The 15,000-nt window shown below is 43.3% G+C and overlaps 1 protein-coding gene and 1 long non-coding RNA gene across 2 annotated transcripts in view; both read left to right on the top strand.

The window, feature by feature from the left end:
• Window positions 1-5,913, top strand: part of LOC145659658 (uncharacterized) — an 11,840-nt gene extending 5,927 nt beyond the window's left edge. The window contains exon 3 of the long non-coding RNA XR_014125738.1: window positions 5,431-5,913. This is a non-coding gene — a long non-coding RNA (uncharacterized LOC145659658). The remainder of the gene's footprint in view (window positions 1-5,430) is intronic.
• A 4,962-nt stretch (window positions 5,914-10,875) lies between these two features.
• Window positions 10,876-15,000, top strand: part of gna11b (guanine nucleotide binding protein (G protein), alpha 11b (Gq class)) — a 29,849-nt gene continuing 25,724 nt past the window's right edge. Inside the window, exon 1 of the mRNA XM_027019677.3 lies at window positions 10,876-11,836. Coding sequence (XP_026875478.2) covers window positions 11,701-11,836 — 136 coding nt within the window. The 5' untranslated portion in view covers window positions 10,876-11,700. The remainder of the gene's footprint in view (window positions 11,837-15,000) is intronic.

Here is a 15,000-nt window from a genome sequence, read left to right as displayed (position 1 = left end):
CAGGGCTCAAATCCCGCACAGCGCTGACTGCGTGAGCCCTCTTTGCGGAGCGGCACTGCTGTCTACCTTGGCTCTCCTCCACGTCGCACAGTCTAGTCGGCAACCGAAGTGGCATATGTTAGAGCAGATTGGTATCCAGGATACAACAGGCCTCAGAACGTCGATTGATTGACAGTGTGCTGAGCATCAGAAATCCTGTGTGGGGGTCACAGAACATGTTGTAGGTGATTAACCCCCCCCCCACACACACACACCAATACAACCCAGGCCAGCTAAGGCTGACACCCTTGTTTATAATTGCATCTTAATAAACAGCTGCTTCAACGTTCTCAGAGGAATCAGTCCAGACAAATGCCATGCCACCCAGGAGAGGCATTAGTTAAAACATATGAACAGAACCCGCTCTACTCTTCAGAAGGGAAGAATATGATCGATAACCCTCTCTCCTTCTGTGAATTCTCATAGGCCAATGGGATATTAAAATGTCTGAGAGGAAGCCCGCTTCACTAATGGCCAGCGTTGCGACTCCAGCGTTGAAGTCAATTACGGAGACAAAAGGGCCTCAAGAAGGATGTTTTAGTGACGATTGATTTGCCGGACACATTCCACTGCATGGCTCTGCTACAGGTGGCCTTAGCCGCCATCGTAAGAAAGGAGAAGCGGTCTGCTCCAAGATCGGCTTGCGCTCGCAGTGTGGAAGCTGGCTCACAGGGGAGGAAACGAGAGGTCCAAAATATCACATTTCCCTGGACAGGCACCTCCCTTTGGGAACGTGATGCACAATTTACCCGAGAAACCAAATTGCGAAATAAATAATTTGCTTGTGTTTGTCATACTGTGTTTTTTTTTTCCAGAGCTTTTTGCCACAATCTATGAGAAAGAAAAGAGCCATTCGTGGAAGTCATTATACACGTTAATGTTCGGAATGCTTCTCTCTGCAATAAGGAAAGGATTTAATTCAGAATTAGAAGACGCGAGTAGTTTTAAAAAGAGATTTTGGCGTGTTGATGCGTTTGTTAGCCAGAAAGCAGCAGAGAGGATAATGGCCATATCCAAGGCATGATGTGTTATCACTGGTCTCGTGGCCTACTGTACAGATCAGCGCTCACTCATAGCAACACTTCTCCCACTCATCTGGGCAGCCAGCGAAAGCTGAGTCTGATATGGGGGAGGGAAAAGAAACAGTAACTTCAGGGAAGACAATACCGCGCTTGCACACTTGAGGGGCATTTTCATCCTCTTTGATCCTTTTGTTAATTTTCTGCTCTGGGAGCTGTTTAATCTGCAGCCTGTTTGTGGGCAGGGTTACAACCATCCCTACATCTTAAACGAGGACATTTTTTTCTAGATAGATTATTTTGTCTTACTCTATAATGAGAGCAATCAAAATTATTGCGTTATATTTAAATAATTATTTGCCTGATGACACATGGCCAATTAAAGCTGTGGATGTGGAAATTAAGGAAAATGAACAAGAACACTTTTGTAAACAGCGTCATTTGTCCTTGTGTCGTATGGGCTGTGGAGTGATGCATTTGCACAGCCTCGGATCCCACCAACACTTCACGGAGGACCTAACCACAGACACGCAGACCGCCAGCACAAATCAACAGCCGGTGAGCACAAAGTGGGCTGCTCACAAAAGACTTGTGGACTTCGAGGTCCAAAGGGGAACTTTTAGCTGTCATGTCATTGCCCACTACCAAATGTATGGGCTGAGGACACCTGTAGCTTTTAAGGACTGGAATAAACTGACAGAAATAGTGCAGAACTCAAAGAGAAACAGATGGGATGTAATTCAGATGGTGGATGCCTCTGTCACTGATCACAATGACAGTAGTGCCGGCGGTATAAATAGGTTGATTGGAGCCATTGATGTTCTGCCCTGGTGGCAGAAGGTAGAATATAAGATGTGGCTGAAGTTATTCGGCTGTTGCTGACAAACAAACAAACAAACAAACAACATTTTAAAAAAAACACTGTAGAATTATGTTCCTTTTCAAAGCATCACATAAAGGATGTAGAGAGGCTCAGACATTAAAAAATTAGCTGAAAGTGGCAAAATATAATCTGATTCAGTACGAAAATCAACTGAAAGTGGCAAAGTGTTGTCACGGAACGCTCCCCTCTCACTGTCACATGGTACGGCCCACCAAATGCTGTGGGAGTTCATTGGTTGTCTCGTTTGTAACCACGCCCATGTTGTTTAGCACACGCCTGAACCTGGTTTAGCCTGGTTATGTGTTCTGTATTTAAACCGCTGTAGGCATGTGCTTAGTGGTTAGTCGTTTCCTTTGTTCACATTATCTTTGTTTGTGCCTTTGTTAGCGTTCGCCGTTACGGGTGAGTGCCACCATTGTATGTTAATTAACATTTGTTACCGTCGAGGGAGTCTGCGCGTCCTGCTCCGTGCCCTGCGGCACTTACAGGTGTAAACTGATTCAGTACTAAAATCATCTGAAAGTGGCAGAGCGTAAATTGATTCAGTACAAAAATCATCTGAAAATGGCAGCGCATAAACCGATTCAGTACTAAAATCATCTGAAAGTGGCAGAGCGTAAACTGATTCGGTACTAAAATCAGATGAGAGTGGCAGAACGTAAACTGATTCAGTACTAAAATCAGATGAAAGTGGCAGAACGTAAACTGATTCAGTATTAAATTTAGCTGAAAGTGGCAGAGCACAAGCCGATTGAGTATAAACAAAGAGCAGTTTTCAGACACATCTCTCAGCTTGGGTAGAGCGTCCTGCGCTTATGCATCACAGAGCTGGCCATCGTCCACCTAACCACTGAGGAGGCTGTCCGGGCATGTTTCTGGGCATGGTTTGTCACTACTTCACAGAACAACTGCAACCCTGAGTGCCAAGAAGCAGTACTGCAAGATTGAAGGAGATTTTGGTTCAGATACTGAAACATTCTCAGACATTTACTTGATATACATTTTCAGTGTTAACAACACTCTGTTAAGCCTGTATAAGTTTCTACATATCAAAACAGGTTTTCTTGTTTATGTATGTGTTTGGTTGGTTGGTTATGTGATTTAGGCTTCCATTATTTCAGCTAAGGGTATTTGATACCAATGCAAATGCATTTTTACCTTAATATATACCAATTTTCACCTTAAAACGATTTCCTCTTTACATGCAAAATGTGATATCGAAAAGAAAATCAGTGACATATCCCGTCCATACAAGTCATTTTAATTATCTCAGACTCATAACAACTGTATCTTCTTGTAACAGCGACCTCAATTATGGACCAGCCACAGTGTCTTGTGGGTCAACGTTATGTAAATGCCTTTGCAGAAAAATTATTACTATCCGCTGCAGAAGGGACATCTTAAATATATATATAAAATGTACAGTTTTCCATGTACACAGAATGTACTCGTTCAGTCAAGACATGTATGAGCACTGAACAAGCTTAGAAAAGTTCTACTTCTCTACACACTTTATAAAAGTGAACATCGACTTTTCTCAAGCGCGTGTGAAACTTGAGGTCCGTTCAGACCGAGACCACACCGAGTGTGTTTTATTGCATTACTGCAGTGTGATACTTTGAGCAGCTGTGGTCACGTTGAACGCGTTGTTCGTTTAGCGCACGCAGATTCAAGTGAGCGAGTGCGTTGGAAAGACATAATCAGTAGCGAGCTGTTCCAGCCCAGAGCGTGTGTCCAAGTCCAGTGTACGCATGCGTCACGACGCGTCATGGCGAACGCACGCCCACTGCTCTTGCAAAGCAGAGCCAAAGACTTTTGGAAATGAAACGATTTTTAAACAGACCCTGTGTGGGAACAGGTGGCTCATGCAGTAAATTTGGCATCCACGAAGCAAAGGTCTGACACTGAAATCAAAACGTCCTGCAAAACCAAGAACTACATACGATTACCGACATTAGGCTACAAATATCCGCCAGCTTTTAAATTAACTAATCGTTGTGGCAACATGTGCCGGCCAAATACTGAAATGTATCTATGGTTAGTTATTATACTGTGAGGTATTTATATCTAATCTGTTTAGAGTGTGTTTGTTAATCTTTTGTTAAAACTGTAAGGTTCCAATACTTTAGCCTATAAAAAAGCTGTCGGCTGCTTTGGTGTTTGCAGCGGTCGATTCGTTTTCTTACTCTACCGCTGCGTGCTTTGCGTACGCACGGTCAAATAAATAAACGAACTCTAAGCAAAAGTTCGTTCTGATAAATCCCACGTGAGAGAAATTGAACTGTATATGCACAGATCTATATTATTGCAACATTGATCAATGCTGGTACTGACAAATTACCGACTGAGTCAAATGTCAGTGGTGAGAAGCTCCTAAAGGACACCTCAGGTAGGCTATGGCGCCTCAATTTGCAGAATCTACCCTAAACTCAGAGCAGAATTCAAGAACTTCGAGATTAGTGAAGCAAATCTGCACAGAACATCTACTGCTCCAGAAAAAAATAAGAGACCACTCCAATTTTTTTTTCTTAAATCAGCATCTCCACATGTACAGCAGCCATTCCATTCAAGTGTTTGTTGAAATCCTTCGCAGACAAACATCATTCTACTTAATGAGATGCTGAATAGGTGATTATCTTAACAAAATCCTGTTCTAACGGGCAACAGTATAAAAACCACTGCTGCCCTCATCACTGTTCTTCTGTTATAGAACCAGCTGGATGGGAAAAGCAGTGCTAGAACTACCCAAAAAGTAAGTGTAGTCAAAATACATCTACAGACCGTGCCAAAGAGTTAAAAAGAAAGGTTCTTAATGAGGAAAAGAAGGGTTCAATTGTAGCTTTACTGGCAGAGGGATACATTGAGCGTTAGGTTGCTTCTATCTTGAAATTTTCAAAAACTTTGGTTCATAAGAACATGGTCAAACAGCAAACACATGGGACAACAACAGCTACAGACTGGCAGAGGTCGAAAACTACCATCTCATTCGAATGTCACTTAACAACTATAAAATGATGTCAAGTGACCTACTAAAAGAAATAGCATGCATCAGCTGGGGTGAATTGCACAGCGAGGACGGTTCGAAACAGGCTTCTGGAGGTCATGCAAAGCTAGAAAAAAGCCCTTCATCAATGAGAAGCAAAGAAGAACCAGACTGAAGTTTGCGAAAGACCATAAGTATTGGACCGTAGAGGATTGGAGTAAGGTCATCTTCTCTGATGAGTGCAATTTTCAGCTTTGTCCAACACCTGGTCATGTAATGGTTAGACGGAGACCTGGAGAGGCCTACAAGCCAGAGTGTCTCGCACCCACTGAGAAATTTGGTGCAGGATCGGTGATGATCTGGGGGTGTTTCAGCAAGGCTGGAATCAGGCAGATTTGTCTTTGTGAAGGACACATGAATCAAGCCACTTACAAAACTGTGCTGGGAGAAAACTTGCTTCTTTTTGCTTTGACAATGTTCCCCAACTCTGATGATTGTTTTTTCAGGTCAATCAAAGTTTGGATGAGGGACCACCAGATCAAGAGACTATCATGGCCAGCACAATCTCCAGACCTGCACCCCATTGAAAACCTCTGGAATGTGATCAAGAGGAAGATGGATGGTCACAAACAATCAAACAAAGCCGAGCTCCCAGAATTTCTGTGCCAGGAGTGGTGTAAAGTTACCCAACAGCAATGTAAAAGACTGGTGGAAAGCATGCCAAGACGCATGAAAGCTGTGATTAAAAATCAGGGTTATTCCAACAAATATTGATTTCTTGACTCATCCTAAGTTGAAATATTAGTACTGTGTTGTTTATAAATGAATATGAGCTTTTTTCTTTGCAATATTTGTGGTCTGAAATTTCTGTAACTGTTTTGTTATTATGATTAGTTATTTTCATTAAAAAAACATGCTCTAAAATACAATATTTTTTATCTGAAATTTGTAAGAAATGTCACCAGTAGTATATAGAATAAAACAAACACATAAACACATTTTGTAGTGGTCTCATTTCTTTTCCGGAGCTGTATTTCCTCAATATTGCAACTAGATGAATATGGATGTATATTTTCCAGCTATTACATCTTAATCAGAGGTCGCACCTCTGTGGTTAATAGGTTTACATGTGGTTATTAGATTAGCCTACTAGTCATCTGGGATTCGAGCTCAATTGTGGGCAATATATACAGATAATTAATTCATACAGAGATTCATTTGTTCGTTCGTTCGTTTCTTTAACCTGTAACTAGATAATAAAATCCACCAGCACTGCAGTTCTTTGTGTAAGTTGATATGTTGAGCCACCGCAAACCTCCATCATACCGTAGGACTCAGGCTAACGACTGCACTGTAGGCTACCGACCCGCTCCTCCACCCGGTACCGACCCGCTCCTCCACCCGCAGCCTCACAGTGAAGTGATATCAGGGTCCTCCCGCTGAGCCGTCAGATGGCGCGAGCCCCTGCGGAACTCACCAGCCGTCGGGCTAAGCCGCGCATTTATAGTTGCTATTGGCAACAGGGGTTACCGGCAGCGCCGAGCGCGTGCCTCGCGCTGTTGCGGTTCCCAGTCTGGCTCTGGTCTAAAGCGTTTAAATCCTAGATTTAAGTTAAAAAAAAATAATTAAAAAAATCTAATTTAATATCGTGTTGTGTTTTGCATGAAAATCTTAATAAGATTTTGTGATTATTTTTTTACAGGCAGTGATAAAATGAATCACCAGCACGGGAAAGCAAAAGACAAAAGAGAGACTATCCAGACTATCCAAGCATCTCCTTTTTATGTTATTTATAGTGATTATTTCCTACAGGTAACAAAATTCCAGGGATCCTCTGCTCTCCTCATTTACACGAGCCCATCCATATCACCGCACCTCTTCCTTTCGCGCTCCCCCTCTCTCCTCGTGCTCTCACCTACCAGGCCCGCAGTTCGCAGTTTAGCAGTTTAGCTTTCAAAGCCATGGAGAACCCCATATTGCGTCCGATATTGTGTGTGTGTGTGTGTGTGTGTGTGTGTGTGTGTGTGTGTGCGCGCGTGTGGATTGGGGGTTACTGGGATGGAACACCGTTCAGCTCGCGCCTGTCTTCCAGCCTAACTTCTCCGCAACAGCAGCGCGCTTGGCCCACCTTAGACCGACTACTTTGCATCATTGTGGAGGGCACATGAAAGCATACGGAAAGGAAATTGAACGACGGCATACACGTGCGAAAGATTTCGTCTTTGTCTCAGTTCAGAATCGATTTCGACCTCTCGTGAAGAGCGTTATTACTAATGCCGCCCGCTTAATGCCTGAGTTTGGCCAAGGCGTAACAGAGTCAGTTTCGAGGCCCACATCGCCCTCTGGCGGCCGCCGATATAATAGTTGCTGTAGTATACCTCCAGAAGCGCATTCAAAAGGATTTTTGAACGTTATTGGCGAAACGAATAGCGAAACTCCATTTTTTAATTTATGCTAAGTTAAATCAAGTTTAACATACTTCTTTCATCTTTAACATACATTTATTATGTATGTTTATTTATTCTGGAGCATGCAGGAGCAGCTTAGTTTAGAGTACTGCATGGAATTATACAGGATCAACTAGTCTGCCTAGCAACGAAATAATCATAAAAGCACTTCTAACGGTCCCGCGAGTGAGCTATATTGTTCAGATATCATACAAAATTGTTCATGGCATTTAATACTCCAAACTTTAATTCATTTTTACGGATAAACCTAAAAGGCAAAATATATTGAATAGACAGGAACAAATTTTGTTGTTGTTTTATTATGCCTGTGTAGTGTTTGGACCAAAACAAATGTCGGTTGTCCAAATTGTATTAAAAATAGATTCAAAAAGAAAAGTAACTACAGCCTACACTCATCTTTTTTTATTGAATGTGCAAATACAACAGATCGGGTCCAATTTACAGCCCACCTCCGGAGTTGGCTCTGTGGAAGGCAGTGGGGTATTAACTCCCTGTGGGTGAGATCTGGACAGTTTGGTCCAGCTAGGACATGTTGGCTAACTGTCTCCAGCCTCTGCAATCAAGAATCATGTACTGTCATTAAGACTGTTATTAAGTTATAGGTTTTGATTGGAATGCTTGTCTTAGGTGTGGTGTCATATGGGCACATGTTAAGTTATATTAGTCAGTGGAGGGTGGGGTTTTGTGACAGCCACATTATCTTAATTATTTAATTATTAATATGCTTAAAGCTTTATTAAATGTATTAAATCCTGTCTAAGCTGAAGACATGCTCAGAGCTGCTTAGTTCAGGGTCAGATATTGAAAGTCTTCTGCTGGATTTTGTTGAAACCTCCTGGACTTGTAAATTAAGCAAGTGGCATTAATCAGATAAATCACAGGACTGACACAAAACTGTCACAAGACATAAACTTGGGGTGTGTCTGAAATCATGCACTTTCACACTATACTTCACCATATTTTTGCATGTCTGGGCAATTAATATGCTTGCACACTAAAACATCCACAATCTAGTACACTTAAGAGTTCGGAGACCATATGAAAAAGCTCGTGTTTGGTAGAGGACACTTGCATTGCTATTTTAACCCTATCATACACCCAGGAAAGGACAAGGGGAAATGTAGCCAGTTCATGTGCAACGGCTCTGGGGGCTTCTATGAATTACAAATACAGAAAAATAACTCATTTCCATATTCACTATGTATGTATCAGTTTTCATTCAATGCTACTAACATTGGCAAGGGTACCCACTGGATTAACTGTCACATGAGCACATCGTATCCTTTTGTTTCAGTAGTTTGGAATAGTTTGTTTCAGTGGTTTATTTCACTAGTATGGAATAGTTGTTTTCAGTAGTTTGGAATAGGTTGTTTCAGTAGTTTGTTTCAGTAGAATGGAATTTAACCACATACTTCATAGTGGCATTTTAAAATTGTTCATACATCATTGAGTAAGGAGTATATATTCTCATAAGCAGAGTACAGTATATAATTTGACACACAGCATTATATACCTATTGCTGTTGAAAAATAACTCTCTATACCAAAATAAACCAACCTTGACGTGAACCTTACAATGCCTAAACTGCACTGGTCATTTTGTGAGAACACTTCCACCCATTCAGAAACCATGCCTACGTCTTGTGTGTTATGACTGCATTATTACAATGATCGCAATAACCATTACATGCTCAGATGCCACTGACTTGTGTTCCCGAGCACATGAAAAGGTTGGATAACCTGCCTTGTCCACTGGCTGTTCCGCCTGGTTGAGGATTTCACAGGCCGTTCTCTGCAGCTTCAGGGTGGGAGCATCTGTGAGCATGCATTCAAGCTGTCCTCTCAGGGCCACCGTAATGGGTGGCAGTTCATTTTCCTGGGGCTCAAGGCTGTTTCACTGGCTGAGCTGATGATAGCACATTTTGGCAGCTCTACTGCACAACCATTAACATGCAGAATAAAAAAAACCTCACTATTGTGATAAAACTCAATATTGTGCAAGTGTGAATGTGCACAAAAAGAAAGCTTTTTTGCATATAGAACAGACAGATTAAACATGACTGAAATAACATATGTGCATCATCTTAACACTGGGGGTGGGGGTGCATCCAAGGCTTTGCTTACACAGGTATCTAAATTTGCCCCTTAGATTTCCACAACTTTATGAAGAGACTTACAGAGTCTTAGTAAGAGACTACTGTTCTAATCCAATCAACAAAACAGCAGGAAGAACAATAGAATATTAAGGCTGAGATCAATTTAACAGCTACAGAACATGCAACAAAAGGGAGTCGTACGCCATCTAGTGGTCAATGGTTGCTACTTCTAATTCCATTTAAACAGTGGCCACAAGGTGTCAGCAGATATCTGTCATTTGTGCTTTCTGGATTGCTGTTGTCTATCTACAAAATACACTTGGCAAAGTTACCCTTTGGCAAAATCTTGCTCTCATTACTATAAAGCCAACATACAGATATATAGCCACGAAACAGAATTTCTTTTTCTTTGAAATATCTATATTTTATTCCAACACAAACTAAATTCTCTATGGCTCATGTTAACTAATATTACACACACACTCCCCGTTTTTGAGACTTCATACTTAGCTATTAATGTAGGTCGGCTCATTCAGTTTTAGAAGTTCTGTAAATTAGACACAGTAAGTCGTCGGTCTCTGTGTTGGGCAGTCTGGGATTTGCTTTTAAAGGTATTGTGAGTGTAGCATTTCTACACTAGACACTTAGGTCTGGTGTGTCAGACTTATCTAAGCTTGCTGTTGGGCTTCTCACGAGGGTTGTCATGGTCACCAGAGCAATAAACTTCATTACTGGCCATAGAATAAAGAAGAAGAAAAAAAGTCTTCAGAAGTTTGCAGTGAGACCACATTCCCAACCAGCAGGTGATAGTAAATAATAGCTAGGCAATTTAACCGTATATCTTTCACATCACCGAGTTTTGGCAGAAAATCTCGTCCACTACCTAAGAGAATGTTTAATTTGGAAGTTTCACAACATCACCACGAGTTTGTGGTAGCCAACACCAGCACGCAACTCCACAAATATGAAGTCTGATGCTGATTTGTTTTCCCCCGTTAGCACTCTGCAGCAATGCGCCTAGCTGACCAATGGAGGAGTGACACTGTTCTAACCCACCGCTGTGCAGTGCCACATAGCACAACTGGGACACAAACCTGAAATCCACCTGCAGGACACACATCTGTCCAACCTTTTGGCTACCGGACGCGCCATTGGGAAGCAAACGTCGAAGCAATTTGGGAGTTCGGGTAATGTCTTTGGATAAACCAGTGCAGTTCCCGCATGTGGTCCAAGCCTTAAGAAAAAAGAAATGCACGCGCTCGAGTTTGTAGCGAGCCTGTGCGGTGGACTGACGTGAAGACGAGCGCTTCTGGGGAGGACGCCGTGCGTCTCCAACGCGCTCGCCCCAGTCTTCCCGGAGCGCCGTTCATAATGGATGTTCAGTATCACTATTGGCTCTGCCGCTGTAATTAGGAATAGCTTTTAGCTTTTTGCTAAAAGCGGCGGTCGCTGTAGACGTGATTATTTTTCAAGACATTATAATATACGGTATTATTAAACCTTAGTCTATTTCGTTCAACAGCTGCGCTTAAAGTAATGCATTTTTTACGTTTATAGCCTGTTCTATTTTGCCTGTGTTATTATATTTTAAGAACTGGCTTATTACTCAAATAGTGCGACAGATCAAGTTATTTTTCATTTGAATGATAAGGTGCTGAAGTTTATTTTCGTTTTTTTTGTTTTTGTTTTGTTTTTTTTTGTTTTTACAACGCATCTATCGAAGGGTGGAGAACTATAAAGAAGTGGTAACGGATGTCGTGAGTCTCCGGTCTGTCCCGCTGTCACGGTTTGCCGTGTCGGTGAGCGCGCGAGACCGTGCTGTGGCGGCGGTGGGGGGGGGGAGGAGAAGTGTCGCGCGCACAGCAAGGACCGTTTGCCCCGGATTCTCCGTCATTCGCGAGATAACGACTCCCCCGGACGCCGCAGCGACCGAAGGCGTAGGCCCTCCTCCTCCTCAGTCCCCCCTGTTTCCTCCGTTGATTCGGTGAGATCCCGCGCGCGGGCGAAGACGGATACCCTCTCTCCGCGAGGGGACTTTACACTCCGCAGCGCGAGCCCCTTTCCCCCCACCTTCCTCCTCCTCCTCCCCCTCCTCCTCCTCCTCCTCCTCACTCCCTCTCTCGGCTCCCTCACTTCATATCCGCCCGATTTCGGAACCAGAAACCCCCCGACAGTTACCTCGTTTCGGGCTGCCGAAGCAGGCGGGGGGGGGGATGACTCTGGAGTCGATGATGGCGTGCTGCCTGAGCGAGGAGGCGAAGGAGTCGAAGCGGATCAACGCCGAGATCGACAAGCAGCTGCGCCGAGACAAGCGCGACGCCAGACGGGAGCTGAAGCTGCTCCTCCTCGGTAGGTCGGCGGCCGTTTCACATCTCACCGGCCCGACGCGGTCTGATGGTCGCGGGTGTCGGGAGGGTTGCGCCCAAAATCAATGAATGCTAACGGGGGTTTAGCGAGCCGGCTAGCGAACATTTTACCACACAAACAAACGCCAAGCTAGCTAAATAGGTCGTGTTTATGGTGTAGAATTGTCTTACAGCTCACGAACTAGGTCATGTTTGTGGTCTAATATGGGCTGTTCGTGGTGTAATGTGGTCTAATAACGGCTGTCCAGGTTGGGCAGCGGGCTATCCGGATAGCCATCATGCTAACGGTTAGTTAGCGAGGCAGCGAGAGCTAGCCTCGAGCAGGGCCGCGAGCTGCTGTTAAAACACAGCCGCGAGCTGCTGAAACGCACGAATCTGCACGAGGTTCAGAAGTGAAATATATCCGTGCAGCTTCTGTCTTACGTTACTAAAGCCATGCACACAAACGACTACCCAGAATCGCAGGTCTTAGAGGGGGTAGATGGTTTGCTAACGTAGTCTACTGTCTAGAAAGCGGATTGTTGTTTTTTTTTTTTTTTGTTTTCAGATTAGCTGGGATTAGTGCGGGGTGATCGTTCCCTCCACGCCGTGGCTCTCTGGGATTATTTCAAATTATTATATAACTCCAATGAAAGATGGCACCCGACGCGAATTCTTTTCTCTCTAATGAACGAAAGTTGTAGGCCCTGTATGCAGGACAGTGATTTTAATGTGTTTTATTGCCTGCAGTAGATGGACATGAGACTAGCTGTAAATGCATGGGTGTAAACGTTTGGTCGAGGGAAAACATCTAGTGTCGTACATGCACTAGGCGGTGGGATTCTTCTGGAGATGCCCCAGCTCGGATTTAAGATGTCGTCTTTTACTGAAATAAAATGCTCCGTTTTGTTCTGTGATTCGTGTTATTGCTATGGTATTATCTTACCATTCGTTTGTCTGATAATGCTGGCAGGTTACAACACAGTTTGGGTAGCAAGTATCGCTTACTCTCATAGCTTTAATATTGTAAAAATAGTTAGGCTTTGCTAAAATGAAGGATTAAACACACATCTCATGAGTGTTCTCATCATTGTTGAGGTTGCTAAGAATCGGTCTAAAGCTTCCACACGATCACACCAGAGAAGTTGAGTCCAAGGCTGTGTTTCCACATTGACCTAATGGGCTTTGGTTATTTTAAACCAGTCCATGTCCACCCCTGGCTGAGCAGCAGAAGGCGAAAGGGTAAACCGTACACGCAACTCATTGCTTTATCACACCCCAGTGGTTTGTCTCGAGAGCCGGATGCTTTTTTCCTGTGACTTGGGCCAGTTGGATTGTGATATCTGACAAGGACATGCCCTGAGCCCATTTCCTATTGGTCTGGACCTCCTTTCCGCCCGCTACCACAAAGCCTTTTTAAAAAAAAAAAAGAAGAAGAAATTAATGGATTGCCATAAGTGCATAGATGAAGAGTGAGGAAGAAGAGGACCACTAGTATGAAAGGAATGATGGTGCTGACCAACTCTGTAACAGTAGACCTAAATTCCACAAAAGGGGCTTTTTGTATTTTTTGTTTGGTCCTATAAATGAAGGCAATCTGACAATTCAGGACAAAACAGCTTAGTAAACTTGTGGCAATGAACCCCTTAGGGTCATCAGAACAGACGGATCTTCTGTTGAAGTAGGCTAGGTTTTCGATGTGGGCCTTGCTTCACGGGATCATTAGGAGAGGGAGAGAGCGAGGGAGAGACTCAGTCTTCAGTGAGATGCTCACTCTACCGTTTCACAATGAGCTTTGTGCAACTACGCTTTTGAGGAAATCCAGTCTTGGTCCTTTTGGTTTCTGTCACAGTGTAGTAGTTAACAACTTCTGTCACATTAGCTGCTGACTGCATTCCTTGGCCGCCCGCCTATTGCGTTTTCTCTGGTGTGGTTTTTTTTTTGTTGTTGTTTTGGTTTTTTTTTTGCTTGTTTGTTTTGTGGTTCTCCTATTTGGTTTTCTGGCTGTCGTGCGCATGCCGGCGTTCTTTCGCCTTACCCTTGCTGGGCAAGCCAAGCAGTTAATGCACAGGATGCTTCTCACTTCTCCCTTAGCCTGTTAATGGCCAATCTTGAGCAAGTTAAAGCCACCCACATGACCCCTGACTTAACAAGTAAAACCCCTTCATCTGAAGCCCTCCTCAAGTCCTGCTCCCTGCCACTGTGTGGAGGAGGCCCTGCCGGTTGTGGTGCAGGTTAGTCAAAACTCATTTTATATGCCTCCACTCAGTTGACTGCAGTGTAAAATTGATGTACATAGTTGACTTGCTTTGCTATCCAGGTAAAATGGTTTTTAACTCTATCAAATCCGTCAAGCCAGAGCTTTAGAGCCCAGATGTTGAATATTCTGCGGACCGGGTATCTCTCGTTTATGGTGTGTTAGGAGTCACAGTCATTAATTTTGGCATGCAAGCAGACATTCTGAGATGGGGAATTTAGTGTTCTTCTCAAAGCTTCTTAAGATTCGTCTGTGTGACGGTTGCTAACTTTAAAAGGATGCATCTCTGGAGATTTTTGTGGGAATGTTGTTAAATCTAAGATCTCCCAAAATTTGTGAACTTGGAAGATTTGTATGTCCATAATGATGCACATGGTGTATATATTTAATACTTGTTTAAGATTTTTTTTATGAGGTAAATAATCTATGCAGATTTGTGGGATGAGATTAGGTGAGTTTGTATGTGCATTTGAAAATGTTCTTTGAATAAATCAGGACAGACCTCATAACTCACTTTTATGAGAAGATCTCTGTAAAAACTAAAAAAAAATTTGGAAAAGGTTTTTATACAAACTAAATATTTTTGTATATTTTGTGCCATTACTCTGAAACTATAACTGCTCTCTGGAAAGATGTGTGGGGATATCACATTTAATCAGCCACAGACCTCTGATCTTAGCAGTACCACACTATTTCTGTAGAAGCTGTCTAAACAAAAGGCCCTTGGACTTGCCTTTGCTATGTTGTCTAGGGCTGTGATTTGGGGGGGACCGCTGCTGTCCCGGGGTCCATCCTAAGACCCCCACCTGCTGGGGCACCTGCCAGGACCACATCACCGCTGACCCTGCAGGGTCAAAGGGGAGCACAGGTCACGTGCATGTGCGTTTCTCCTTCCAAGATGAAACGCTCCT

The sequence above is a fragment of the Electrophorus electricus genome, chromosome 11 (assembly GCF_041902795.1).
Source record: "Electrophorus electricus isolate QZ-2024a chromosome 11, ASM4190279v1, whole genome shotgun sequence".
In the NCBI taxonomy this organism is placed as follows: Eukaryota; Metazoa; Chordata; class Actinopteri; order Gymnotiformes; family Gymnotidae; genus Electrophorus; species Electrophorus electricus.
Note: the sequence above shows the minus strand (reverse complement) of the source record. Positions and strands in the feature narration are given on the sequence as shown.